General features: G+C 53.0%; 1 protein-coding gene across 3 annotated transcripts; it reads right to left on the minus strand.

Annotated features, from left to right (window-relative positions):
• Positions 1–24,944, minus strand: CACNA1F (calcium voltage-gated channel subunit alpha1 F). 3 transcript variants are annotated; one of them, XM_032426733.1, is made up of 48 exons: positions 24,920–24,944; positions 23,190–23,442; positions 22,705–22,810; positions 22,335–22,474; positions 21,954–22,096; positions 21,715–21,867; positions 20,914–21,110; positions 20,701–20,804; positions 19,801–19,958; positions 19,455–19,538; positions 19,248–19,341; positions 19,050–19,076; positions 18,736–18,896; positions 17,588–17,813; positions 16,317–16,524; positions 16,097–16,217; positions 15,900–15,981; positions 14,954–14,999; positions 14,714–14,765; positions 13,446–13,602; positions 13,130–13,259; positions 12,857–12,916; positions 12,601–12,707; positions 12,422–12,509; positions 11,912–12,019; positions 11,772–11,824; positions 10,635–10,781; positions 9,623–9,824; positions 9,366–9,524; positions 8,450–8,560; positions 8,125–8,208; positions 7,276–7,296; positions 6,942–7,070; positions 6,492–6,557; positions 6,136–6,227; positions 5,518–5,677; positions 4,940–5,067; positions 4,569–4,665; positions 4,278–4,380; positions 3,911–4,012; positions 3,612–3,742; positions 3,232–3,366; positions 2,782–2,951; positions 1,745–1,870; positions 1,516–1,643; positions 1,296–1,408; positions 592–789; positions 1–295 (listed from the first exon to the last, which is right to left on the minus strand). In XM_032426733.1, exons 1-48 carry the CDS (start codon positions 24,942–24,944, stop codon positions 65–67), a joined length of 5,916 nt encoding a protein of 1,971 aa, XP_032282624.1. In that variant the 3' UTR covers positions 1–64. The 3 variants fall into 3 exon arrangements, with proteins under 3 accessions (XP_032282624.1, XP_032282623.1, XP_032282625.1); XM_032426732.1 differs by having other exon boundaries at positions 19,768–19,958; XM_032426734.1 differs by having other exon boundaries at positions 19,768–19,958; positions 23,282–23,286; positions 24,870–24,944.
• Positions 24,945–26,014: the final 1,070 nt, after the last annotated feature.

Here is a 26,014-nt window from a genome sequence, read left to right on the forward strand (position 1 = left end):
GCCTGTCTCCCCCTGGGGAAGGGAGAGCAGGAGGTTTATTGAGCATTGGAGGAGGGGTGGGAATTCAGAGGGCATGGACACAGGCCATTTCGTCTCCCAGGTCCTCCTCATCGAAGCGAGAGAGGATCGATTCCTCATCACTATACAGGGAGCTGGTCCCTTGTGCCAGCAGGTCACTGGCGGCACTGTCCATCTCGTCCAGTGTCAGGCGACACGCATCTGCAATCTCCTGCTTGGCCAGGGCCACAAAACGTGGGTCTCGGGCGAAGAGGCCCAGGCCCTCGGAGATGAGCACCTGGGGGTACAGATGGCATCAGAGTTGGAGAGGGCACAGCATGGAATCAAAGCAGTGGGCACAGAGGGCTCAGTGTACATAGATGATGCATCATCCGTGAAGGCGTGCAGGGAAGTCACTGGGGACACTGGTGCACACACAGCATGCTGAGCAGAAGTCGCAGAGCAAAGGGATAGATAATCACATGCACAATGCAGAGACCGGAGGGTTGGGGGGGGGGCTTTTCCCTCCTTCCCAAGCTCCCACTTCCTCCCCTTCTCCCCCAACCCTCTTGCCCATGTCCCTTCTAGACTCACAGCTTCCACCAGGCTGTCAGCACTGCCCCTCTTGCCATGGCTGGAGTCCGGGTGGGTTCCAGGCACGTGCAGACAGGTGAAGGTGCGCAGCCGACCACTGGATTTGCCGAGGTATCCCTCCCCCGCTGCACCCTCCTCCACCAATAACAGTGGGGCATAGAGGAGCCGACCCCGTTGAGGAGGGGTTGCCCAGGAACCCTGAACCGGAATAAACATCAGGGGGATCAGGACTGATGGGTGGGATATGAGGATCTAGGACTCACCCCTGTGCCTACCTCTTACCACCGCCTACCCTCCAAACACAACTGGAATCAAACTGAATGCCTATATATCAGACTTGAGTTTATTCAAGAGCATAGAAGACCTAGCTTTAAATCTGAGCTCTGCCACTTACTGGCTGTATGATCTTGGGTAAGCCTCTCTGGGCCTCAGTTTCCTCATCTGTAAATTGGGACTAACAGCAGTACCTATCTCACAGGTACAGTGAGGCTTTTATGAATTCATTTTTTTTGGGGGGTGGGCAGCAAAGCAAAGTTTATTGAGCTCCCAAAGAGGGAGGGGACCCGAGAGGGTTGCCCTCCCTTTTTTTTGCTTTTGTGAATTCATACATGCCCCATTCTTCAGAAGACATGTGGTATGTTTGATAAATTCAGCCTAGGCTAACTCCACCGCTCCAGACCTCAGCACCCCATTCCCCACCTCACCTGCGCCCTGCTGGGCCCTGAGTTGCGCCCACGATGGTAGGTGCCTGGGATGGGTAAATCTTCACAACTGCCCTGGCGCCGCAGACACTGGATAGTGAAGGAAGGCTTCCGACCTGGGGGCGGGGGGAGGCATGGGAGGGCAAAGAAGAATGTCAATGGCACCCCAGCCCTCTGCCTTGCTTGCTCTTGGGGGGGCCCCAGGATCCATGCCCACTCTTACCTGCAGGTGTGGGGGGCAGCAGACGGCGGCGTGGTACGCTGTGCCCATCCAGGTATCTCTGGGGTCTGTGGGGTGGCAAAAGGATGGGGCGCGGGGGAGTCCCTGCCCGCTCGTCTAGGTAGGAGAGGCTGTGCGGGAGAGAGGGCTGGGGTTGAGCTCAGGCCTGGGCATAGGCGATGGGGTCCCATTAGTCCTGCCCTCCTGCACGTGGCTCATGGGGTCATCCTACATGTCATGGCCAGAGTCCTTGGTGGGGACTTCCTCTTCCTCGTCCTGATTCTCCTGCTCTTCGGTTCCCTTGGGCTGAGAACTTCCTTCTTCTGGAATGGTGAAAATGAAACCCCCAGAGCTTCTCCTGGGGAAAGTGAAGCAAGTTAGACCAGATCCCCCCAGAGGTCTCCCTAATATGTGGCCCTGTGCTCCTGGTTCCTTCTTGTTCCATGCCCCATCCCCTACAGAAACACTGGGCTTTTGGGTTTTTTTTTTTCAATTGGGAAAACTCACATAATATAAAATTAACCTGTCATCATTTTTTAATATTTTATTTATTTATATATTTATTTATTTGAGAGAGAGACTGGGGGAGGAGCAGGGGGAGAATGAGAGAGAGAATCCCAAGCAGACTCTGCGCTGAGTGCAGAGCCTGACTCAGGGCTGCATCTCATGACCCTGAGATCATGATCTGAACTGAAATCAAGAGTCGGATGCTTAACTGACTGAGCCACCCAGGCGCCCCAACCTGTCATCATTTTAAAATGAACATGGGCTTTCTTTTAGTAGATGTTTCTCATGGGAAGGACTCAGCATTTCCAAAAAATCAAAGTTGGCCTATTGAAGAGACACCGTCAACACAGAAACTGGGGGTATATTGGGGGGAGGTGAGGAGGAGGCTGTAAACGCTAGGTGTGACTTCACTTCCTTCTTTCATTATCCCCATGAGGTGAGTGCTGTTATCATCCCCCTTTTACAGGTGACAAAATTGAGGACCATGGAAACTGAGTGACTAGCCCAAGGTCACCTAGCAAATGGCAGAGCCAGGATTTGAACTGAAACTCATTTAGTTCCGTGTTATGTGCTTTTTGTATTAGCCTTTGCATTGCCTTTCTCATATGAATCCCTTCTTACCCTCTGTTCCCATCTGAGCCCTTGGGTCCCTTCCATCCTTCCCAAATTTCCATTCAAAGGCCCCCTTGCCCCTGAATTTCCCCCATGTCGCGGCTAGACCCTGCCTTCCCTTACAACATCCCACCAGACCCTTGACCATACCTGTGGCCATGGGATCCAGCCTGGGGTCCGCTGGGCTGTTTGGAATTGGGAGCCCCCCCATCATCATCACTGGGCCCAAGGGAGAGTGAGTCTGGAGGTCTGTCCCCAACAGGCAGAGACACAGAAATCACGGAGCTCCGGCGAGATGGGGGCTGGGAGCCCATTGGGGCCTGTGGAAGTCACAGGGCTGAATGTTGCCATTCATGTTACATCTAAGTCACTTGGTCAGTGACACAAGTCACTTGAAGTTTATTTCCAGTGACCTCCCTAGGGGCTGAATCTGGGTCTCACCCTCCAACAGTGGATGGTAGGTATCAAATAAACGTTTGCCTGTTGTAGGGGGGCTTCTCTGGGGGCCTCTTTCCCAAAGGCAGTGTCAAAGTTACATAAGGAATTAAAGCAGTCTTTTTTACAATCAAATTCCTTAGGTGAGTGAAAACTTGCCCTCACTTTGTACGTTTCTGGGTTCTTCTCATCTTCCTCCTCCTCTCCCTCCTGCCCCTCTTCCTCCTCCTCCTCATCTGTGTCACAAGTGAGGGCCTGCCTGATCTCAGGACCCAAGTCCTGTAGGCTCCTCAGACCAGCCTGTGGGGGTAGAAGAATAGGGAAGCAAGGCAGCTCAGGGTCCAAACTCCCCCATTCATGAGCCTGCTCCCCATGCAGGAGTGTGGGGTGTGGTAAAGGGTCCCTCAGCCACCCCTGACCCTCTGTGAGTCCTGGGACCTCTGTTTCCTCATCTGTGACATGGGTTCCATGAGATCCAGAGGGCAGTCAGCCTCAGCCCCAGTGCTCCTGCATACCCCTGCCCACCCAGGCCCCTCTCTGAAGACCTGAAGGGCAGAGGAGGTACTTGAGGGGGCCTCGCTCCCTAGAAGCCCCTTTTCTTTCCTCCGCCTGAATTTGCGGAAATAGTCCTGGATCAGAAATGTGGCGTAGAATTTGCCCACGGTGACCTCTTCCTCTGGGGGCAAGGGAGAAGAGGCAAGGTCACATAGGGGTCCTCTGTTCCCCCTACCCACAGCATAGACTCTCCTTCGCCGCCCCCCCTCCATCCAGTGCTAGTTTTGTGATGGTGAGCAATCATTTGACATTTGGACGGGCTCAAGGAATTGGGGTGGAGCTAGCTCACCGTCAGCAGGGGGGATGACCTCATCTAGCAGCTTCTGCTTCATCCGCTTCCAGATCTTTTTGATGACAATCCGCAGCTCCTGATTGGCTTGTTCCAGGTTCCCTGCATCAGGAGAGGATGTGGGGCATGAGCCAATAGGAGGAGCCCTTCACAGCCACTCCTTCCCTGTTGGAAGGGGCTTCACAAGCTTCTACCGCAGTCACACACCACCCCCATTGAACAGGTGGTAAAACAGGCCTGGAGAAACCAAAGTCACTCATTTTGAGGTTCAGAGCCAGGAGCCAGGCCCATCACTCAATGAGATTGATCCCTGCATCCTCCCCAGTGGCCCTCCTGCTCCTGCCCCTTCCCCATCCCTCCCATGCACCTTCTGTCTTGATCTTCAAGGATGTCCGAACCAGGGCAAAGAGTGTGGCATTGAATGTCACTGTCCCATCTGAGTTGAGGGGCATGTTCATCGCCACAAGTCTCTACACACACCAGGGACATGGAACCCACTTTGAGCAAATGCCAGGGATGAAGACATTGGATGCCCAGGGGCAGAAACCTTTGAAGATAAAACCAAGCACACCCTCCCCACCCAAGACAGGGTCCCTGCCCACCCCTGCCATGTGGTGGACAGCCCTCTCAGAGGTGGGAGGTGGGCAGGGGCACAGACCTTGCAGGCCACTCGGTGTGGGCACAGCTTCCCAAATCCCAAGGGGGGCTGGATACGTCTCAGCAGGGCAACCACATCCAGGTGCTTGATGCGGCCCCTGAGACAGGTGGGGGTGGGTGGGAGGCACCGCTGGATTGGAGATACCTCTATCCCTTTCTGAATACTCCACCAGCTCATCTCTACCTCCCCCCACCCTGCGACAACCCAGAGCCTGCCAGGGAAGAATCCGAGGGCAGTTGGGGAAGGCAGAGAACAGAGGCAGTGGGAACCTTGAGGCATCTATTGGGTAATGGGAGGTACAGGTCAGAGGTTCTGGGGCTGGGGGACTGGGTGGGGCAGTGCAATCCCAGTTCTGTGGTTATAGGCTATACTTGGCTCCGGGGTCATATTCAGACCAGATCCTCTTGAATTCATCGAGGTGATGGGGGCCCAGGATGGACCAATCTCTGGTTAGATAATCAAAGTTATCCATGATGACAGCCACAAAGAGATTTATGATCTGTGGGCCAGTGAACAGTGGGGGTTAGCTGAAGGGCAGAGCCAGGCGTGGGGGGTTGGTGGGACACTGAGGTAAACTTATGGTTATTGGGTCACGAGTCCCTGGGTTGATCTTTTTTTTTTTTTTTTTAAGATTTTATTTATTTATTTGACAGAGAGAGACACAGCGAGAGAAGGAACACAAGCAGGGAGAGCAGCAGGCAGAGGGAGAAGCAGGCTTCCCGCTGAGCAGGGAGCCCGATGCGGGGCTTGATCCCAGGACCCCGGGATCAGGACCCGAGCCGAAGGCAGACGCTTAACGACTGAGCCACCCAGGCGCCCCTCCCTGGGTTGATCTTATCAGACCAGCCCTTTCACCCGCTCTGAAGATCTGGGCTCCCCACCTTGTCCCCAGACCCCTCAGGGCCAGCCCCCATGGCAGTGGTGGTGGTTGTGGGGAAACCGTCCTCACCAGGAAGGCACAGAGCATGAAGAAGCTGATAAAATAGGCGATGGCAAAATTGCTACCACAGGTAAACTCCTCGCCAGGGCTGACGTCAGACTCAGGGTCACACCGATTCCCGGGAAGGCTGGCAAGCATTATCTCCTGCCATGCCTCACCAGTGGCACACCTGGGGGTCACACAAGGAGGCCATCCTGGAGGGGAGGCTATGAAGACATGGCAAGTGGCATTGTGGGGGCTGGAGGGGTGAGAAGATGATCCACTTCTTGCCAGGGGTTACATCTGGCACAGATAGATTCCATAAAGCATTTCAATATTTTAAAAGCTGGTGTGGCCATGATGATGACAGTCGTGTTCATCGGGTATCCCCATTTCAGTCCCCATGTTACTGATAGGGCACTGAGGCTTAAGAAGAGGATATACCTACCAGCTAGAAAAAGGATGGCTGAGGCTAGATTATTACACAAGACCCTTCAGATCAGAGCCATAAAAGGTCTCAGGCAAAATAGAGCCCCATGCTGCCCTGTTATTTCTACAGCTCAGGCATTCTGGGGCCCAGACAGGGTGTGTGGGGACCCAAGGGCATGCTGGGGACCAAGATGACAGTGGAGGGGGTGTAGATGTCACCTGAACAAAAGCAGCACAGCCTGTGGAAAGGTCTGGAAGTTGTTGTTTCGGTTGATCTGTGTGCCATCCTGAAGAGCCACCTTGCCAAACATCTGTGGGTGCACAGGGCATGTGTCAGAGGGGCAAACCCATAGGTTGCCCCCACAGGTTGTCACCCATTTCACAATTTCTAATACTCAAAAGATCCTCACAACCCTGACCTGCAGGCACTGCTGATCCCATTTCACAGACGTGTGGACTGACTCAGTGTCATCCAGCTTGTCTTTCAACCCACCACCCCCACTGTAGGTGAATTCCTACCCAACACCCCTCAGCAGAGGAGTGCCTGAGGGATGCTCCCTAGGGTCCCCACTTGCCTGCATCCCAATGACTGCGTAAATGAAGAATATCATTGCGATGAGAAGAGCCACATAGGGCAAGGCCTATGGGGGTGGAGAGGAGGATAGATATTCAGGTCCAAGCAGAGAACTATAAGCCCCAGAGAACTATAAAGCCCCAGAAACTATAAGCCCTTGAGGGACACTGCTCCCTCAAGCCTGGGCCTGCAGAGAGATGTGGCCCATCCCCAAAGTGCCCGTGACTACCAGTGTCTCCCAAATGTGGACACGGTATTAAATACAATAGAATACGGTCAGTGAGGCCAAGGCATGTTGGGAATTAGGAGCCTAGAAAAACAGAGAAAACCAGAAATGGTAAATTGCAGATGGGTATGGCACACTGGGAGATGTAGTTCCTGGGGTGGTAAAGGGACAGGCTGAGAGGTGTGAGATGGGGGTGAGGGGTGGTCAAAGGGATGGGGGGGTTACCTGGAAGGACTTGATGAATGTCCAGAGCAATGTGCGGATTCCTTCACCTTTACTGAGAAGCTTGACTAGCCGCATGACTCGGAAGAGGCGAAAGAAAGTGATGGAAATGCGGGAACTGTCCTCAGAGCTCTGAGGTTGGGGGTGTGGTAGGTGTGATCAGTCTACATTTGCCCCAGCCATCTCCCTGTCTCATGCCTAGGCCCTCCCAGCCCCCAAATCCCTCAGGACTCAGGCCCCAGGATGGTCAGGTAACTTTTCTAAGGACTCTCAGGAAGAAAGGAAGGGAGGGTGGGTGTGGAAAGAAGCATAGTCCCTGTTGTGAGGTGGGGGTTACCTCGCCAAGGTGACCACCATTCTGAAGGGAGATATGGCCAAGACAGAGGTGACAGAGGAGAGGATGAGATCACAGGCCCAAAGGGAGCAAGAACAAAGGGAGAAATGAGGTAGCAGATATAGGGGATGATGGTAGAGTCATTATTCAAGGGGTGATGGAGAAGGTTATATGGTAGTGGATCAAGATGGTTGTGGGAAAAGTTGGCAATGAGGGTGGAAGAGACATGAGAGAGTACAGGAAATGATGGCAGAGAGCCAGTGGAGCCAATGGAGGAAATGATGGAGTCAGTGGTGTCATGGAGATGATGGAGATTAGAGAACCGGTGGAGGACCCAATGGAGAAGCCAGTGACGGAGACATGGAACCAGCACCATTGTCAATGGAGGTGATAGAGCCATGTAGTACCCAATGGAGGAGATGATGGAGCCAATGGTGGAGTCAGTGGTGATGACAGAGCCGTGAAAGATCCAGTGTCGGAGACAGTGGAGTCGTTGGAGGAAATGGAGCCAATGAAGTAGTCAGAAGAGACGATGGAGCCAAAGCAGGAGTTGGTGGAGATGATGGAACCAATGGAGGGGATATAGAAGCAATGAAGGAAATAACAGAAATAACAGGAGAGTCATTTTAGGAGATGGCAGAACCAGAGGATAGGTTGCAAATGGAATAAGGGAGCTGGTGGAGGGGGACTTTGGCTAAACCCGACAGGGACTCGGGAGATACAGAGCTAGAGTGAGGATCACTGAGTCTTCAGGAGTAGGGTGGAGGTAAGTGAGAGGCACCTACTCATATGAAAGAAAACCCTGGGGTTGAGGTGGGGGAAGATTGGGTTTGTGGAGAGGCCAGTCCTTACGTTGACTTCAGTGACGGCAATGTCCACTACACTGCCCACCACAATAAGAGCATCAAATGTGTTCCAGGCATCGGTGAAGTAATGCTGTAGGCAGGAAAAAAGTAGAGCCTTGTCTTCTCAGAGCTAGCAAGCTAGCATAGGGGGCCAGTGGTAGGGGATATTGTAGAGGCAGGGCCCAGCTTGGACCACATGATGGGCCTGCATCTGGATCCCTCTCACTCCCTGGTCTCATGAGCCCTTGGTAGCTGCCCCCTGAGAGCTCTGCAAGGAGCTCCACCCCCAAGGAATTCACCCAGTGCAGGTGAGTCTAGGGCTAGGGGGGCACCTTAGGTTTGAAGGCGATGATTTTGAGCACCATCTCAACAGTGAAGAGGCCAGTGAAGACCATGTTGAGGATGTCCATGGCGTAGTTAAAGGGAGCAGTCTGTTCATAGTGCTGGGAGAGAAAGCCAGGTGTGAGGACAGAGCCTGAGTCAGAGACCTTTCCACCTACAACCAAATATTTTCTGGCTTGGACTGAGGTGAGTCTGGAGACGTGGTAGCACTGTGTGTTGGCCAAACCCCTCACACTGTCTGTATCCCAACATGGGTATTGGAAAGCCCAGCTCTCGATTTCCTAGCTTTCCTTGCAGCTACTTCTGACTAATGAGACAGAAACAGAAGTCAGCTTCCGTGAAAACTATTTTTGCTCTCCAATAAAGGGCTTAAATGAGGAGAGCTCCCTGGTGCAACCTTCCCTCCTTTTTCCTGCCTTGAATGTGGTTTTGATGCCTGGAGCTGTGGCAGTCATCTTGTGACCACGAAGCAACAATCATGAGAATGAAAGCCAGCTTGTTAAGAATGGTGGAGGAGAAAGAGCCTGGATACCTGATGAACAATGATCAAACAGCCTACCTCTACACTTCTTGTTATGTGAGGTAGCTACCATATTTTGTTGACTCCAATATGCACATCTTTTCACATTTGGAATCTCTGAAATTGGGGTGCATTTCACAATCAATGGCAACTTACGATGGTCATCTGCCATTTTCCCCACATTCTTATATCTCTTAAGTCAGGATGCAACTTCCAATTATTGGCCTTAGATTTGACGAGATGTGGCAAATATTTTTATAGCTTAAGTCTCTGTCAGTTGGGGGTTTTGTTACTTGCAGCCTAAAGCATTCCTAATGGTTCCCAGAGGATTGTGTGGACAGAATAGGGTAAGGTGTCTGGCAGGGGTCAGGGTGGGGAGCTCAGACCTGCATGGCTAGAGCAACCGTGTTGAGCAGGATGAGCAGGAACATGAGGTACTCGAAGGCAGCAGAGTTCACAGTGGCCCACACACGATACTGATGTGGGTTCTTGGGGATGTAGCGGCGGAGTGGCTGGGCCTTGAGGGCGTACTCCACACACTGGCGCTGCATATGGGTGCAGGGCATGAGTGAGCAGTGGGATCCCAAGGCAAGGGGGTGGTGGGGAGGGGCTGGAGGTCATAAGGTGAGGGGTCAGAGGTCACCTGGTTCTTGTCCAGCTCACAGTTTTGGTACTCCTGCTCGCCCTGGGCACGGAAGGTGATGATGACAAAGCCCACAAAGATGTTCATCATGAAGAATGCAATGATGATGATGTAGACAATAAAGAACACTGAGATCTCCACGTGGTAATTATAGATAGGGCCCTTGTCCTCTGCGTTTGCATCGATGGCCTTGTATAGTAGACTGGGGAACCAGTGGGAGTAGGTGAGGAGATAGCCCAGCCCCCTGAGACCTGTCCCCAGACACCTTATAACAGACACTCTAGAATCTCCTGCTTGGCACCCTAAAGGCCCCAAATCCCCTGACCTAACCACCTGGGACCTCCATGCATGCCCCAAGCGACCCCACCTAACCTCAAAGACCCTTAAATTTCCTGTATCAGCCCTCTGGAGACCCAGAGATACTCATACAACCCTCTAGAGAATCCCCACCCCGGTCCTCCAAGACCTCCAAATCCCTTAAGTTCCCATGGACCCCTAAATTCCCTTCTTTAGGCACCTGGAGATCCCCATGCAGCTCCCCAGAACTCACCCACAAGCCCCCAAAGATCTCTAAATCATGTCCCATCAACTTGAATTCCTTGCTTTCCTTGCTCCATCTTTCCAAAGATCTTCAACTAGAACCCCAAAGACTTGTACAGCTCTCTGAAAACCCCTGAATCTCCAGCTCCATCTCCTCTGAGACCTCCTCCAGTGCCCCCCTCCAGACCTCTACCTGGTCCCCCCCTAAATCCTACCCAGTCCTTTCTAGACTTCCTCAGAGACCTCTAGCCTTCCTAGAGACACCCCCTACCCAGTCCCCAAAGCACCCCCAGCCAACTTCTGGAGGACCCCCACCCAGTCCTCTGATATGCTTACCAGTCCTCAAAAAACCCTATCCAGTCTCAAGAGACCTTTACCACATCCCAAGATACTTCCCATCCATCCCCAGGGAGATCCCAGCCTAGAGACTCCTGCCCTGTCCCCTGCCCATCCCTGGGGCCCTGCTCCTTACGCAGGCCAGCCTTCGAAGGTGGAGACAGTGAACAAGGCCATCATGGCTGAGAGGACATTGTCAAAGTTGAAATCACTGTTGACCCAGAGCCGCTCCCGGACCAGGGGCCGTGATACATCTCCATCAGGGTAGACCAGGAAGGAACCCCTGTGGATGTTGCAGACAGGCTGGGTGGGTGAGCAGGGGTGGGAAGCTGGGGAAAGAGGACTGGGGTCTCCAGCATGGAGGCAGCAGGGCATAGTGGTGAGGCTGGATAGCCGGGTTCAAATCCTGCCCGCCCCCCTCATTTACTGGCTGGGTGACCTCGGGCATTTAACCTCTCTGTGCTTCAGTTTTCCCCATCTATGAAATAAGGATACTAACAGAACATATTTCCTGACTTGTTACAGGATTAAGTCACTCAATGAGAATAGTGTCTGGCACATAGTACCATATATGTTAGCTATCACATTATCATCATCGTCACCTCCCAGGAAAAAGTAATACTAATAATCAACATTTATCAGCAATAAGTATATGCCAGGCACTGTGCTTAGCTTTACATGTAGAAACTTTACATTGTAATACACGCTCCAAGTAGTAACTCATTTACTCCTCACAGCAACCTTGTGAGATCTGCACTCTTTTCATCCCCATTTTTCAGTTCAGGAAAATGGGACTCAGCAAGGTTGAGAAATGTACCCAAGTCTCATGAGATGAATTTGAACCAGGAATGCCCGACTTCAAAGCCCACGCTTTCAATCACGACCTTCTACGGGAATTTCAAGATGGAAGCCTGGGACTTCGTGGCAGTGGCCATGGGTGGGGGGAGTGTTTGGGGATTTCTGGGGGGTCCAGAGTAGAATGTAGGTAACTCTGGAGAATGTGGAGAGGGGTTTGGGTAGGTACTGGGGGGGGGTCTCTTAGGGCTTGGTGAGATCTGAGGGCCTCTGCAGCTCTTGGGAAAGTTCTGGGGGTGTGTTGTGGGGCCTTGGGGAATTCAGGGGGTTTGGGGGTCCTTGATAAAAACTGAGGGAGTGTCTGCAGTTCTTGGGAGGAAGCTCTAAGGGTTCCAGGGGACTTGATGAGATCTAGGGGCCTATTTGGCCTTTGGGAGGGGTTCCGAGCTCCATGAAGGGCAGGGTTTGGGGCACTCACTTGCATTCTTGGGGGGTGTGTTTGGCTTCATCAGTGCACCTGTAAAATTTCCCCTGTAGGGAAGATATTTGTCAGGCAGGTTCATCCCTTACTCCCCACCTTGACCCGTGCCCGGGCCTCCCTCCAGTGTCTCCTCTCACCTTGAAAAGCTGCACACCAATGCAGGCAAACATGAATTGCAGGAGCGTGGTCACAATCATGATATTCCCGATGGTCCGGATAGCCACGAACACACACTGCACCACGTGCTGCAGGTACCCACAAATATGGTTAACAAGACTGCAGGCCACAGCAGCCAGGGGGTAGGGATTCTGGGTGTAGATGGGGCTCAGGCACTCGGGCTGGGGATATCTGGTCGTGGATCAGGGATATGCGGTCAGGACCATGTGGAATAATGTTTACCAGGAAGGGATATGTGGCCACATTTCAGGAACTTGGGTCAGAGAAATGTGGCCATGGGTAAGGAATTTATAGTCACTTGTAAGGAACATGGGTCAGGCCACGTGATCAGTGGTCCGGGATGGGTGGTTACATGTTGGGTCCAGGCTGTGTGGTCATGCATCCGTGCAAAAGGCCAGTCTGATCGGAGATCCTGGCCCTAGGAGTGGGATAGCGTATAGGTCCTGTGGGTTTGGGTAGGGTTGGGTTACCTTGAGTCCCTTGGCCCTGTTGATGGCTCGGAGAGGCCTCAGTACTCGGAGTACCCTCAGAATCTTCACCACTGAGATGGCGCTGGAGCTGTGGAGGGGTCAGTCCTCAGGCCCTGGCCCAGGTTTGGCCTCTGCTCTGGGAGGAATGGAATGGCCAGGGGGTGGGGAGGGTCACTCACTGGATGCCAAAGGAGATGAGGGACACGCTGACCACCAACAGATCCAACAGATTGAACCAGCTACGGCAGAAGGAGCCTCGGTGCAGGAAGGCCCCAAACACTGTCATCTAGGGGAAGGGGAGGGGGATATCAGGCTAGACTCTAGGTGTGGGGATAGAGAGGGGAGGAGGGTATGGAAACAGGAGAGGTGGGCTGTGGGGGCGGGTGCAGGGTGGTTTGGGGCAACTGGGGGTATGACTGGGGGCCTATTCGTTACCTTTAGTAGAATCTCCACGGTGAAAATGGAGGTGAAAGCATAATCAAAGTACCCCAGAATCTGGGGGGTAAGAAATAGGGGAAGCCACTGAGTCATAGCTGAGAGGAGTCCTAGGGGTATGTGTGTATATGTGTGCGGGCACGCATACCTTTCTGTAAGTTTTGCTGTACCTCCGTCTTCCTCTCCTTCCCTCCCTCTCTTTCTCCCTCCCTCTCCTTGTGCCCATTAGGACACCCCTGGAAGTGTTCCCCCAGCCCCCAGCCAAAGGCTCACGTGGTTGCGGAAGGAGTGGGCTCGGATGGGGTCCTCGGCGGCCAGGGACACACTGCTGAGGATGATGAACACCAGGATAAGGTTGGTGAAGATATGGTGGTGGATGAGGGTGTGGCAGGCCTTCCTCAGCCTGGGGAGTGGGGAATGGGCTGTGGTCAGAACCCAGAAGCACAGAGTTGATTGGGAGAGCCCAAGGGAGACAGCTCAGCCTCTTTTGCATCAGGCCGTGCACCCTGCCAGAGGCTTGGCTGCTCCCTGGCCCTCCACCTGCCCCAGCCCCTCCTGCCTCGGCCCCCCACCCACTCCCAGCACTCACGGGTTGGTTTGGCTGAGACAGAAGAAGGCACTGCCCTCAGGGATAGGTACCACCTTCTCCTTGGGGACAACTTCCTGCAGGAGTTCCACACGACCTGCACCTCCTTCCTCCTCTTCCTCCTCCTCCTCCTCCTCCTCCTCTTCTTCTTCCTCCATGCCTGGCACCAGAAGAAGACCAAAAGACAGACAATTAATTGGAAAACCTATGTAAAGCACCTAGAATAGTGCTTGTCACATGGCAAATTCTTCCCATCTCCCTGCTAGAATGTCAGCTCCTCAGAGAAGGGATTTTAGCCTGTTTTGTTCACTGTTGTGTCTCCAGCACTTAGAACAGTGCGCAGGACACAGTAGAAGCTCAGGAAATGTCTGTTGAATGAACATCACCATCCTTGCAGTCCAATACACACTATTTTATAATAAAGGCTCTGAGAAGTTCTGCAGTAAAACAAGTGTTTCTCTTCTTTAATATCAGCATCCCAAATGTTGCTGGCCACACACCAAGCCCATTACTTTTATTTATTTATTTAAATTCAGTTAGCCAACATATAGTACATCATTAGTTTTTGATGTCGTGCTCAATGATGCATTAGTTGCGTAGAACACCCAGTGCTCATCACATCATGTGCCCTCCTTAATACCCATCACTCGGCTACCCCATCCCCCCACCCACCTCCTCTTCCACCACCCTCAGTTTGTTTCCCAGAGTCGAGAGTCTGTCATGGTTTGTCTCCCTCTTGGATTTCTTCCCATTCAGTTTTCCCTCCCTTCCCCTATGGTCCTCTGTGCTATTTCTTTTTTCTTTTTCTTTTCTTTTTTTTTTTTTTAAAGATTTTATTTATTTGACAGAGAGAGACATAGCGAGAGAGGGAACACAAGCAGGGGGAGTGAGAGAGGGAGAAGCAGGTCTCCTGCTGAGCAGGGAGCCTGATGCGGGGCTCGATCCCAGGACCCTGGGATCATGACCTGAGCCGAAGGCAGATGCTTAACGACTGAGCCACCCAGGCGCCCCTCCTCTGTGCTATTTCTTATGTTTCACCATATGATAACTGTCTTTCTCTGACTGACTTATTTCACTTACAATAATACCCTCCAGTTTCATCCATGTCGATGTAAATGGTAGGTATTCATCCTTTGTGATCAAGCCCATTACTTTCAAGATGATTTCAGAAAAGGCTTCTCCTCAGAAAGGAAGATCTCAGGGGTCAAGAGCTCTGTCTGGGTGCTGTCTCTAAGGTCCCACACCTCCTCCACCTGGCCCTGCCCACTTGCCTGCTCCTTCATTCTTTCTGCCCTCCTCTTCCTCATTCTCCCCACCAGGCACCTGGGGACAGAAAGATGGAGGTCACTGATGTTGGGGGAGGCACTATAAGATGGACCCAGGGGAGGCACGGAAGGAACAGAGTAATGGAGGGATGCACAGGCAGAGGATGAGGGTTAAAGACACACACACGTGGACAGGTATTGGTGGTAATGGGAGGTGTAGACCTAGTGCCCAGGCTTCCAACTCACCAACACTCCATTTTCCTGTGGGAGAGCCCCCTCAGTGCTCTTCTTCCTGTGAGAGAAAAGGGGAGTGATTGCTAAGGATTACAGCAGATAGGCGAGGCTGAGGGGGGTCAATGCAATCAGAACAGACCTTTCTGAGGTCCCATAGAACCTCCCTGCTTCTGCCCTCATTCCCACAGTCTGTTCTTTTCACAGCAGCCAAAGGGATCCTGTTAAATCTTAAGTCTGGCACATTCTTCCTCTGCTCACACCTCTCCCATGGCTCCCACTCACTCAGAGCAAAAACCAAAGTCCTCACCATGGCCCAGAATGTCCCCAGTGGGGTCTCCCTATTCCCCCATTTGAGCTCACCTCATACCACTCTCCTCCTTGCTCACCCCACTCCAGACTCACTGGTTTCCTTGGTGTTTTATTGAATGTGCTGAATGTGCACCTCAGGACCTTTGCACTTGCTGTCCTCTTGTCTGAAGCACTCTTCCCCCAGATATTTTCATGGCTCACTTTCTCACTTCATTTGGGTGTCTGCTCAACTGTCACCTCTGTGTAAAGGCCTTCCTTGACTACCCTAACCAAAACAGCAACTTCCATTTCTCTCTATTCTTTTATTCCATTTTCTTTTTTTCATTATATATCATTAACATATATTTAATTATGTTATATATTCATTTGTTTGTATTTTGCTTGCCTTCCCCAAATAGAATGTCATCTTTGTGAAGGCGAGGACTCTGTCTACCTTGACCCCTGTCGTCTCCTCAGTGTCTAGAACATGGCCTGACACAAAGTAGGTGATCAATGAATGCATGTTGAATGAATAAGGACCGACAGGTTGGATCTGGGGATGTGGATTGCCAGGGTGACCGAGGCATCTCTGGTGGTGTGAGATGTATGTGTGGGGACCCAGTCAGGGATCCCAGGGAGAGACTATCTCAGGGGCAGAGTCAGACATCACCTGCCCTTGTCCTTGGCAGTCCCTGCATCTCCGCTGGCCAGGTTATCCACAGCAATGGCGAGAAACACGTTCAGAAGGATGTCTGGGGTGAGCTCAGGCTGCAAAGGATAGAGAAGCAGCCTGCCTGTGGACTGCCCACATCCCCTTAGCTACCCCCCGTTCTACCATCACCCAGCCCCTCAAGGCTCCAAGGATACAGTTGCCGCAGATGAAGAGGATGATAAAATAGACACACACCAGCATTCCTGGGAAGAAGGGGCCACCATAGGCCATGATACCATCATACATGACCGCGTTCCAGTCCTCACCTGTCAGGATCTGGGGGTGGGAGTTCACTGTGAAGCTCTTTGGACCCTCCCACCCCATGGTTCCCCCCTCCCCACCCGACCCACCTATCCCATGGTCTCCAGACCCCACCTGAAAGACAGTGAGGAGGGCCTGGGGGAAGGTATCAAAGGTGCTCCGCTTGGTGTGGGTCTGGTCAAAGTTGAACTTGCCCCCAAATAGCTGCATGCCAAGCAGGGAGAAGATGATGATGAAGAGGAAGAGGAGAAGCAGCAACGATGCAATGGATTTCATTGAATTGAGCAGTGATGCCACCAAATTGCTCAGAGATGCCCAGTGCCTGCAGCAGAGATGGAAGAGGCAGGGTTGACATGTCCAGTGGTGAGTCAGAAGCCAGGGCAGGACTCCAGCTTGCAATGTGCTGGGGGTGGGCCGGGTCAAAATGAGCTTTGGAGTTGGGTTGAGGTGAAGATAAGATGTGAGGAGAAGGTTGAGTTTGGGGTTAGGGTGGGCGTTGAGGGTGTAATGAGAGATTATATGGAAGTTGATGAAGCTAGAATTGGGTTTCAGGTTGGGACTGGGATTGGGGTTAGGGGTTAAGAGAGTATTTGGGGTTTTAGATGACTGAGTTGGGGATAAGGCTGTGGTTGAGGGTTGGGATAGAAGAGGGGATAAGGATGAGATTGGGTCTGGGTCTGGGGTTGCAGCTGGAGATAGGCTACTGGTTAGGAGTTAGGGAATTGGGGTTGTGGTTAGTGATGGAGATTGGCTTCGAGTTAGGGATGAGATTGGAGATGGGGTTGGCCTTGGGATTGGGTGTTGAGGCTGTAGATGAGCTTGCATATGATGAGTGGCTAGAGGTTGGGGTTGGAGATGGTGTGATGGTTGCGGATGAGTATGGAGGTGAGTTCAGAGATGGGGCTGGGAATAACGTTTGAGCTGGAGTTGAGGTTGAGGAAGGGGATGGAAATGAAGTAGACACCCTCCCCAATGGACTTTAATCTCCACGAGGTGAGGGGAGCCTGGGTGGCTCAGTCGGTTAAGCATCCGACTCTTGATTTCTGCTCAGGTCATGATCTTAGGGTTGTGAGATCGAGCCCCTCGTCAGGCTCCGAGCTGGGCATGGAGCTTGCTTAAGATTTTCTCTCTTTCCCTCTCCCTCTGCCCCTCTCCCCCCACTCGTGCTCTCTCTCTCTCTCTCTCAAAATAATCTCCATGAGGCGGGAACTTGTGTCTGCTTTGATTCCTGGTGTTTCTCTAGGGCCTGGAAGAGTGCCTGGCATGAAGTGGGCACTCAGTGGATATTTGCTGAATGGATGGTGGTGATGCAGATAGTCACTGGAGCTGGGGAGGGGGCTGTCAGGGCTCTGCTTGGGGCCCCAATCCTCCCCTGCCCCACGCACCTAGTGACTTTAAAGATCCTGAGGAGGCGCACACATCGGAGCACTGAGATGCCCAGGGGCTGCATGGCGCCCACCTCCACCAGGGTGGTCTCCAGGATGCCTCCACAGACCACGAAGCAGTCAAAGCGGTTGAAGAAGGAAGAAACATAGGCAGAGGGGCCTAGACCATACAACTTGAGAAGCATCTCCACCGTAAAAAGACAGAGCAACACCTTGTTGGCATACTCTATAGGGAGAGGGGCAGAGGTGACTGGATTGGCCAATTTCCTCGGTGATGTGTAGGGAGGTAGGGGCCATGGGGCGATCTGGGGTAGCTGGTATCGGGCCAGACACAGGCTGGTGGTAGGGCGAGGGTTAGGGATTGGGGTGAGTTTGTAGGTCAGAGTGGGTGAGGTTTTGGAGGGCTTGGAACTGGGGTGAGGGGCAGAGTCAGGGTGGGGGCCTCGGTCAGCCTCTATGAGTCCAGGAAAACTCCACTTCAAATGTAGTGTTAGAGTCTGGGGTTTAGTTGGGATTGAGGCTGGTTTGAGGCTTGGGGGTCAGAAATGTGTTCAGTATTCAGGTTGGGGTTGAGATTAAAATGAATAACACTAAGAGCTAACACTTCTAAAATGTTAGCTTTATGTGGACCAAGCCATGTTCGAAGCACTTTTCACTTTAACTCACTTAATCCTTCCAACCAGCCCCATGAAGTGGATACGATTACTAGCCCCATTTTGTAGATGGGGAAACTGAGACACAGAGGGGTGAACCTGTCCAGACAGTGTGGAGTTAAGATTCCGGACTCTGGAGCCACCTGCCTGGGTTTGCCACTCACTAGCCAAGTCCTGGGATTAATCATTTAATTCTTCGATACCTTGGTGCTCAGTACCGTGTGCCTTAGTACTTGCTTCACATAAGGTTTCGGTGAAGAGAAATTGAGTCAGTACATGCAAAGTGCTGAGAATGGAGCTCGATGCACACAGCAAGTGCTCCCGAAGTGTAAGCTACAAGGTGGGATGGGACAGGCTAAGGTTTCTGCATTTATTAGGGCAGGAAGGCATTGTCTGGGGGTCTGAGGAACCCCAGAGATCCTGGATTTGCGTTTCTAGGGTGGAGGGAATTGGGGGCTGGGGAAGAGGGCTGGCAGTCTGGTGGGGGGTGCGCACCCTGGATCTGGGTGAGCCACACGGGCTGCCCGTGGTGCTCTGAGGCGATGGTCAGCGTGTTGAGGAAGACGAGCAGCAGCACAGCCCAGTAGCAGGCGGTGGACTTCACAGCCCGCCGGCAGCGCACCCGAAGGCCCCGGTTGGCTCGGCGGAGGCGGCGGCTGGGGGGAAAGGCGAGGTCCCTGGCTGAAATCAGCTACCTAAGCCAGGCCTGGGGGGGCTCAGGTGGGGTGGCCTGGTGGTCATGGGGGACTTGGAGGTGGGGCTCACACAAAGCCAGGGGGCCCAAGAGTCCCATAACTTTCCCAACTCACCAGACCCTGGTTTTCATGATCTTGTTTCTGGAAAAGAGGAGGATGGAAGGTGGGCGTCATAAGGGACTAAAGGGCAGTCAGTGGCTGGGGTTGGAGGTCAGGGGCTGGGGTCAAGGTTAGAGGGTAAAGTAAGGATGGGGGTTGGGGTCTGGACTGGGTTCTGGGCTGGCCAGGGGGTCAAGGGCTGGGGGCCCTCACAGGCAGCGTGTACAACTGGCCAGAGCCCCCTCCTCTTCTTCCTCATCGCCTGGGGTCTCTGTCATCGAACCCGTGTCACTGGCTGGGAGGCTGGCTGCGGGCAGGGTGGGAATAGAGGTCAGTACATGAAGACCCCAGGGTTCCCCCCTTGGCTTGCTCCTCCGTCTACCCATCCCAGCCCCCTCCCCAATCTGGATGGACCCACACCATGGCTGCTGGTGGAGCGGGTGGAGTGGCTGAACCAGCGCAGACGCCCATGTCTCCTAGCGGTCAGCTCTGCCAGCTGGGGCCCTGCGGGACAGGAAGGACAGTTGCGGAGCGTGGCCTGAGGCTGGGTTAAGGCCGTGGGGGGGTGGGGGGGGCTGTTATTTGGAGTCTTTGCTCTGGGTACAGTCCGGGAAGGGTGTTCTGTGTCCTAGGCTGGACCTGGGGGCTGGGCCAGTTGGGGTGGGGTCTCAGGAGGGTAGCCCACATGAGAGGCATCTGTGGGCAGGGAATGGGCCCGACTGGGGGTGCCTACGGGGGCCGGCCCGGCCCTCTTCAGCCATAGCACCAAAGTTGCCGTCAGCTGAGGGGTCTTCGATGTCCAGCTCCTCTGCCTGAGTGATCCAGTCCAGGTAGCCTCGCAGGTCCTCCTCCAACTGCTGCTTCTCCCGCAGCTTCTGGAAATCCCCTCGTGCTTTGGCCTTCTCCCTCTCCTTGGAGAACTCCCTGAGGGAAGAAGATGGAGAGCTAGGTGGGGGAAGCACCCTGGCTCCCTTGCCTTCACCATTCCAGCCCCACTGGCCTCCTTGCTGTTCTTGGACTATGTCAAGCACATTCTAGCTTCGCACTGGCAGTTTCCTTTGCTTGGAGCACCCTTTCCTCAGATATCCACATGGCCCATTCCCTCATCTCTTTCACCTTTCTACTCAGATGACACCTCAAGGAGGTCTGTCCTGATTGTCCCTATCTGTAATTGCAAGATTTGCCCATTTCTATCCTTAGGCTTCCTTTCTTTCCATAGCACATATTCTGTATAAAACACTACATATGTGAGGCGCCTGGCCGGCTCAGTCGGTAGAGCATGGGACTCTTAATCTCAGGGTTGTGAGTTCAAGCCCCATATTGGGCGTGGGGCCTACTTGAAATAAGAAAAAATTTCAACAACCCACTACACATATGCGTGGGGGGTGGGGTGGGGGGTGTGGGTGTGCGTAAACACCATCTGTTGTGTATGTTGCTATTATCTGTCTCTCCCCACCAGAATGTAACATCCAGGAAGACAGGGATTTTTGTCTTTTATTCCATTCCTAGAATGGTGTTTTGCACACAGTAGATGCTCAATGTTGACTGACCGAATGAAGGGGTATTTCAGATGGGTTCTGAAAGGATGCCTAGGAGTTTGCTAGGAAGAAAACAAGTGGGACAGGGGCTGAGGGGCAGTATGGGGGGAGGTGTCTAGGCTCCTCACCCACTCAGGACACCAAGCACAAGGTTGAGGACGAAGAAGGACCCAAAGATGACGAGACTCACGAAATATACCCAGGGCAGCTCATACCCCATGGCATCCTGCATCTGGGGAGAGAGAGGACATGCATCTCTCAGAATACACAGATGCTCTCGCCTGAGCTCAGGGAGGAAAGGCAGGTGCAGTCTCGCACTTTGTGCCCGTCGTCCACCTCACCCAGTAGAGCACATCGGTCCAGCCTTCCATGGTGACGCACTGGAAGACCGTCAGCATGGCGAAGAAGAAGTTGTCGAAGTTGGTGATGCCTCCGTTGGGCCCTGCCCAGCGCCCGCGGCACTCGGTCTGGTTCAGGGTGCACACACGCCCAGATCCCGAAGACGCGCAGGGCGACGGGTCCTCCTCCGCTTCCACGTCTGTGGGAAGACTGGAGCTTTGGGTTCTGAAGCCTGCCGACCCACAGTCCCTGCTACCCTGGAGCCCCGCCCACCTGAGAAGTTCAACTCAGGGTTCGAGATTTTTCTCAATCGAGGGCAACTGTAAACTCCTAACTCTGCTAGATCAGGATTCTGAGTCCTAACTACAGGTATCTGGGGAGTGGAACTGTAAAACTTGCGGTGGAATCTTGTAAATAACCGTGAGCCGTGAGCCTGGGGGAGGAGTCTTGTGAATTGGGAAGGGTCTCTTGAAAAGAGGGCGGGCGCAAGGCTTGGGCGGGAGTCTGGATAAAGGGCCTGAGTACTTGGGACCAGTTCCGGAGGATGGAGTCAAGCGCCAGGTAGGGTCTTGGCCTGTGGGTGGAGTCTTGTGATGGGGCGGAGCTATTAGCAAAAGGGCGTCTGTAGCCCGGGATTGAGGGCGGAGTCTTGAATAAAGGGGTGGGGCTTGTTATCTTGGGGGGTGGAGCCTGCGCCTGGGGGTGGAGTCCTGTGGATTTGAGTGGGTTTTTCTGAGAACAGGGTGGGGCCTAGGAACCAGTGGAGGGGGGTGTCCTGTCCCGGGAGGGGTGGAATGGCTGACCAGATCCCAGGAAGTAACATGTCTTGTGCATGCGTCCAAGGAACAGCTCGAGTCCGATGATGGCATAGATGATGATGACGAAGAGCACGAGCAGTGCGATGTGCAGCAGCGGTACCAGCGCCTTCATGATGGAATTGAGCACTATGTGCAGGCCTGTGGGGACAGAGGGGCTAGGTCGGCCTAACCCCCCCCTCCGTCGCCCCTCCCCCACCTCCAACCTCCGGGGGCGTGCCACTCACTTGGGACACCAGACACCAGCCTCAGCGGCCGCAGCACCCGAAACGCCCTCAACGCCTTCACATCGAAGCCCCCCGGCTTCCCCCCGGTGTGCAGGGTGTCCCCCGGCCGACCAGGGCCCTGCTCCAGTAGCACGCTGAACAGCCTGATGGGGTAGCACGGGATGAGGAGGCCGAGGTCGGGCCTTGGGACCTCCCTCCACCCCTCCCTTCTCAGAAAAGCACAGGTCCCCGTAACTGGAAATGCGAATAAGTTTAAAATATATTAATATTCCTGATTCTGGCTGCCAAATGGGGGCAGTCGGAAGCAGATATTTCCCTGAGCCCCGAATTCAGCGGGCCTGGGGTAGAACTAAGGTGGGGGTGTCCCCTGCAGACGCGCACCCGACCACAACGATGATGAAGTCGAGTAGGTTCCAGCCATTGCGGATGTAGGCGCTGGGATGGAGCACCAGCCCATAGGCCACAATCTTGAGCACGGTCTCCACAGTGAAAATCACCAGGAATACATACTCCACTTGCTCCTGAGGGCGGAGCCGGGGGCGGGGCGGGAGAGTGGGGAGTTATTTGGGGGTGGGGCTTGAGGGGGGCCGGGGTTAGGGAAGCATAGTCCGGGATCTAAGGTTGGCTGGATAGGAGAGGGTCATCTGAGTCAGCGAGGAGCGGGGATGGGGGGCTTGAAGGGTTGTGGTGTGGTTCTACTGGGGCTGTATCCGGCTTGGGGCGGGGGGGGGAGGGGCTGTGCGAGCCTCACCAGGTTGTGGTTGGCAGTGTTGGAGTCATCCTCTGGGAAGGGGATGTAGACCCCCAGGGCTACACAGTTGGCAAAGATGGTCAGCAGGATGAGGATGTCGAAGGGCCTCAGGTGGACAGTCAAGGACCCAGGCAGGTAGGTCTCAGCATCCCCACATTCCCTTGGGGCCCTCCCCATCCAGTGCTGACGCTTGACCCAAGGCGACCAACCCTGGCATTCCCAACCCCTGCCCTGACCAAGGCTTTGACTTTGAACCCCCTAGAAACCTTAGCCATCCCAACTCTTGCTTTGATTTAGTCCTTGACTCTTGACACTCCTCCTCCCCCCAGTGCCTTCATCTTTCTCCACTCACCCTCTAATCCAGTTCTAGACTCTTGATCCCTAGCGACCTCAGCCTTCCTCCATTCTAGCCCTCAGCTAATCCCTGACTCTTGGTACCCTGGCGACCCTCAGCCCTGAGCCCTGCCCCCGGTCTTCCAGGATGCTTCCACTCCACAATGCTGATGCAGGATCGCCTCAGGGGGTTGGCCAGGGTGAGGCAGAAGAGCGCCCGGGGTGACCGCTGAGCACTGGCCACTGCCACTGTCTTGTGCTTACTGTGCTGAGTCCTTCGCTTAGGGGTCTCCAGGCCTGCCGCGCTGCTCATTTCTTCGCCCCCTGCTGCTGGAGGCCCAGGGCACAGCCCCCATTCAGGACCGGGGCCTGCCCCATTGGCTGGGCTGGGCTCTGGGCTGGTGTCTGTGTGGAGAAACCGAGTCATGGAGGGAGGGGGGTATTGGGGCAATCACGGTTGCCTCCTTCCTGATCCCATCCCTGTGTCTGGGGGAAGGAGAGAAGAGCATGTAAAATTAGGGAGAGTTGGGGGGGTGCCTGAGTTAAGAGTTGGGGGGTAAGAGTTGGTGTTGTAATTGATTGGGGGTAGAGAGAATTTGTAGAGAAGGGAGGGTGAGATTACATTTCCAAGTAAAGTAGGTTTTGCTGTTAGACTTGGTAGGGAGTTTAAATTGGCATGAGGTAGGATTAAGTTTATAGCTGGAGGCAAATTTAGGGTTAAATTCGAGTGGTGGATTTTGGATTGGATTTAGATACAGGTAGGAGTGGAGTGTGTGAGTTGGGATTAGAATTAGGATCAAGGTTAGGGTTAAAGTTAAGTTTGGATGGGATTTGAATTTGGCATTGGGGTTTTCAGCTAAAACCATTCCCAATTCCTGTGGCCTTGTTCTAGCCTCTGAGGGGCAGTAGGTTGGCTTGGTTAAGATCCCCAGTGTTGGATGGGCAGTATGGGGAGAGGTGTCTAGGCTCCTCACCCACTCAGGACACCAAGCACTGCCGACCCACAGTCCCTGCTACCCTGGAGCCTGAAGTTGAAATCCTGACTCGACCACTTGGTAGCTGTGTTCAGCCTTGGGAAAATTATGCACCCTCCCTGAGCTTCAATTTCCTTATCTGGGTAATGGAAAGATAAGAGTACCTATATTATAGAGTCGTCGTGAGGATTAAGTGAGTTCAGCATTCAGAACAATGTCTGGCACAGAGTATTATTCCCATTTTGCAGGAAAGGAAATTGATGCAAAAAGGGAGGTGATTTGATGAAGTGGCTGCATTAGGATTCAAACATATGCAATCTCTGACTCCAAGCCTTCATGACTTACTGCCACCATCAAATGTGTTCATTCTCTCTCTCTCTCTCTCTTTAGTCCTTAAAAATTGATCTGCGCTCTTTTTGGAGAGTCAGAGACCACTCACTAACAGTATTGATATCTAGATGTTGGGGTTGAAGTTAGATGAACTTAGAGCTCATACTAAGGGCTGTATCTACATTGGGGTTTTGACTCTAACAGGGGTTCTCCCTCTGGTTGGTAAGGTTCGTGTTAGGATTGAGCTTGGGGCTGGCTTTGGAATTGGACTTGGGGTGGGCACTAGGATGGAGGTTGGGGCCAGGATTAGGGTTGGGATTCAGTTGGGAACTAAAGCTGTGGATGTGGCTGGGAGGCCATGGGGGCAGGGTCTGAGTCAGGCTGAGCGTCAGGGTTTAGGTGGCAGTAAGGCTGTGTTTGGTTCTGGCTGGGATGGAAACAAGGTGATGTGGTTCTGGTCCCCGGGTGGCTCTCTGAGGGTGGGGTCCTGTTGGGCAGTAGATAGGGCAGAGGGGCAGAGGGTAGAGCAGAGCCTAGGCTTGCTCCAAGGGTCTGCAGGGGTGGAAGGCTGCTCTCACCTTTCCCGCCTTCAGATGCCGACATCCTCCTTTCCAGGTTGAAGAGCCATCTGCACACAGCCCCCCTCTTTTCCCCCAGCTTTAGAGAGATTAAGGTCACAGGGCGGGGCCATAGCAGGGTTGGATGGGAGGGTGAGTAGGGGTAAAGATGGGACATTTATGGGCTAGAGCCTGGCAACAGAAAAGGCACTGATTTTTATAGGGGCGCCTGGGTGACTCAGATGGTTAAGCGTCTGCCTTCTCCTCGGGTCATGATCCCAGGATCCTGGGATCGAGCCCCACATCGGGCTCCTTGCTCAGCGAGGAGCCTGCTTCTCCCTCTCCCTCTGCCTGTTGCTTCCCCTGCTTGTACACTCTCTCTGTCAAAAATAAATAAAATCTTTTAAAAAATTTATAAAATATATACCAGCACCAGTCAGAAATTAAAATAAGAAAAATGATATCATTTCCCAACAGTATCTGAGCTTTGAAGTACATAAAAATAGACCTAACATAATATACTTATGTGTAAGATCTCCATGGAAAAAATTTTCAAATATTGTCAAGTGATTAAAGGGGACCTAAGGAAATGGAGAGATATATTAAATTTACTAATAGAAATAGTCAATGTTGTGAAAATGTCAATTCTTCCCAAAGTGATTTAGACATTCAGTGCAGTCCCAAGTGAAATCCCGAAAGATTTTTCCATGGAATTTGACAAACTGATTCTAAAATGTAAATCGATATACAAAGGATCTAGAAGAGCCAAAATCCTTTGAAAAAGAACAAGATGGGAGGACCATTCCAGATCAGATATCAAGGCGTGTTATAAAGCTACAGTAATTAAGAACAGAATAGAGTTCAGAAACTGAGCCCCACATATATGTACACATGATTTATTATTTTTTAAAAAAGATTTTATTTATTTATTTGACAGAGAGAGAGCACAAGTAGGCAGAGTGGTAGACAGAGGGAGAAGGAGAAGCAGGCTCCCTGCTGAGCAGGGAGCCCGATGAGGGGCTCGATCCCAGCACCCTGGGATCATGACCTGGGCCGAAGGCAGACACTTAACGACTGAGCCCCCAGGCGCCCCGCACATGATTTATTTATGACAAA

This window comes from Phoca vitulina, unplaced genomic scaffold, assembly GCF_004348235.1.
Source record: "Phoca vitulina isolate PV1807 unplaced genomic scaffold, GSC_HSeal_1.0 scaffold35, whole genome shotgun sequence".
Lineage (NCBI taxonomy): Eukaryota > Metazoa > Chordata > Mammalia > Carnivora > Phocidae > Phoca > Phoca vitulina.

Bases quoted from the DNA above. Each gene is read 5' to 3' on its own strand.
- CACNA1F (XM_032426732.1), bottom strand. From the start codon at position 24,944: ATGTCGGCATCTGAAGGCGGGAAAG. The intron at 21,111-21,714 runs GTCAGCCATTCC...GTCTTCCCACAG, and splicing joins ATGTTACTTCCTGGGATCTG to ACGTGGAAGCGGAGGAGGAC. The intron at 6,228-6,491 runs GCAAGTGGGGAC...GTGCACCCACAG, and splicing joins ACGCAGTCATTGGGATGCAG to ATGTTTGGCAAGGTGGCTCT.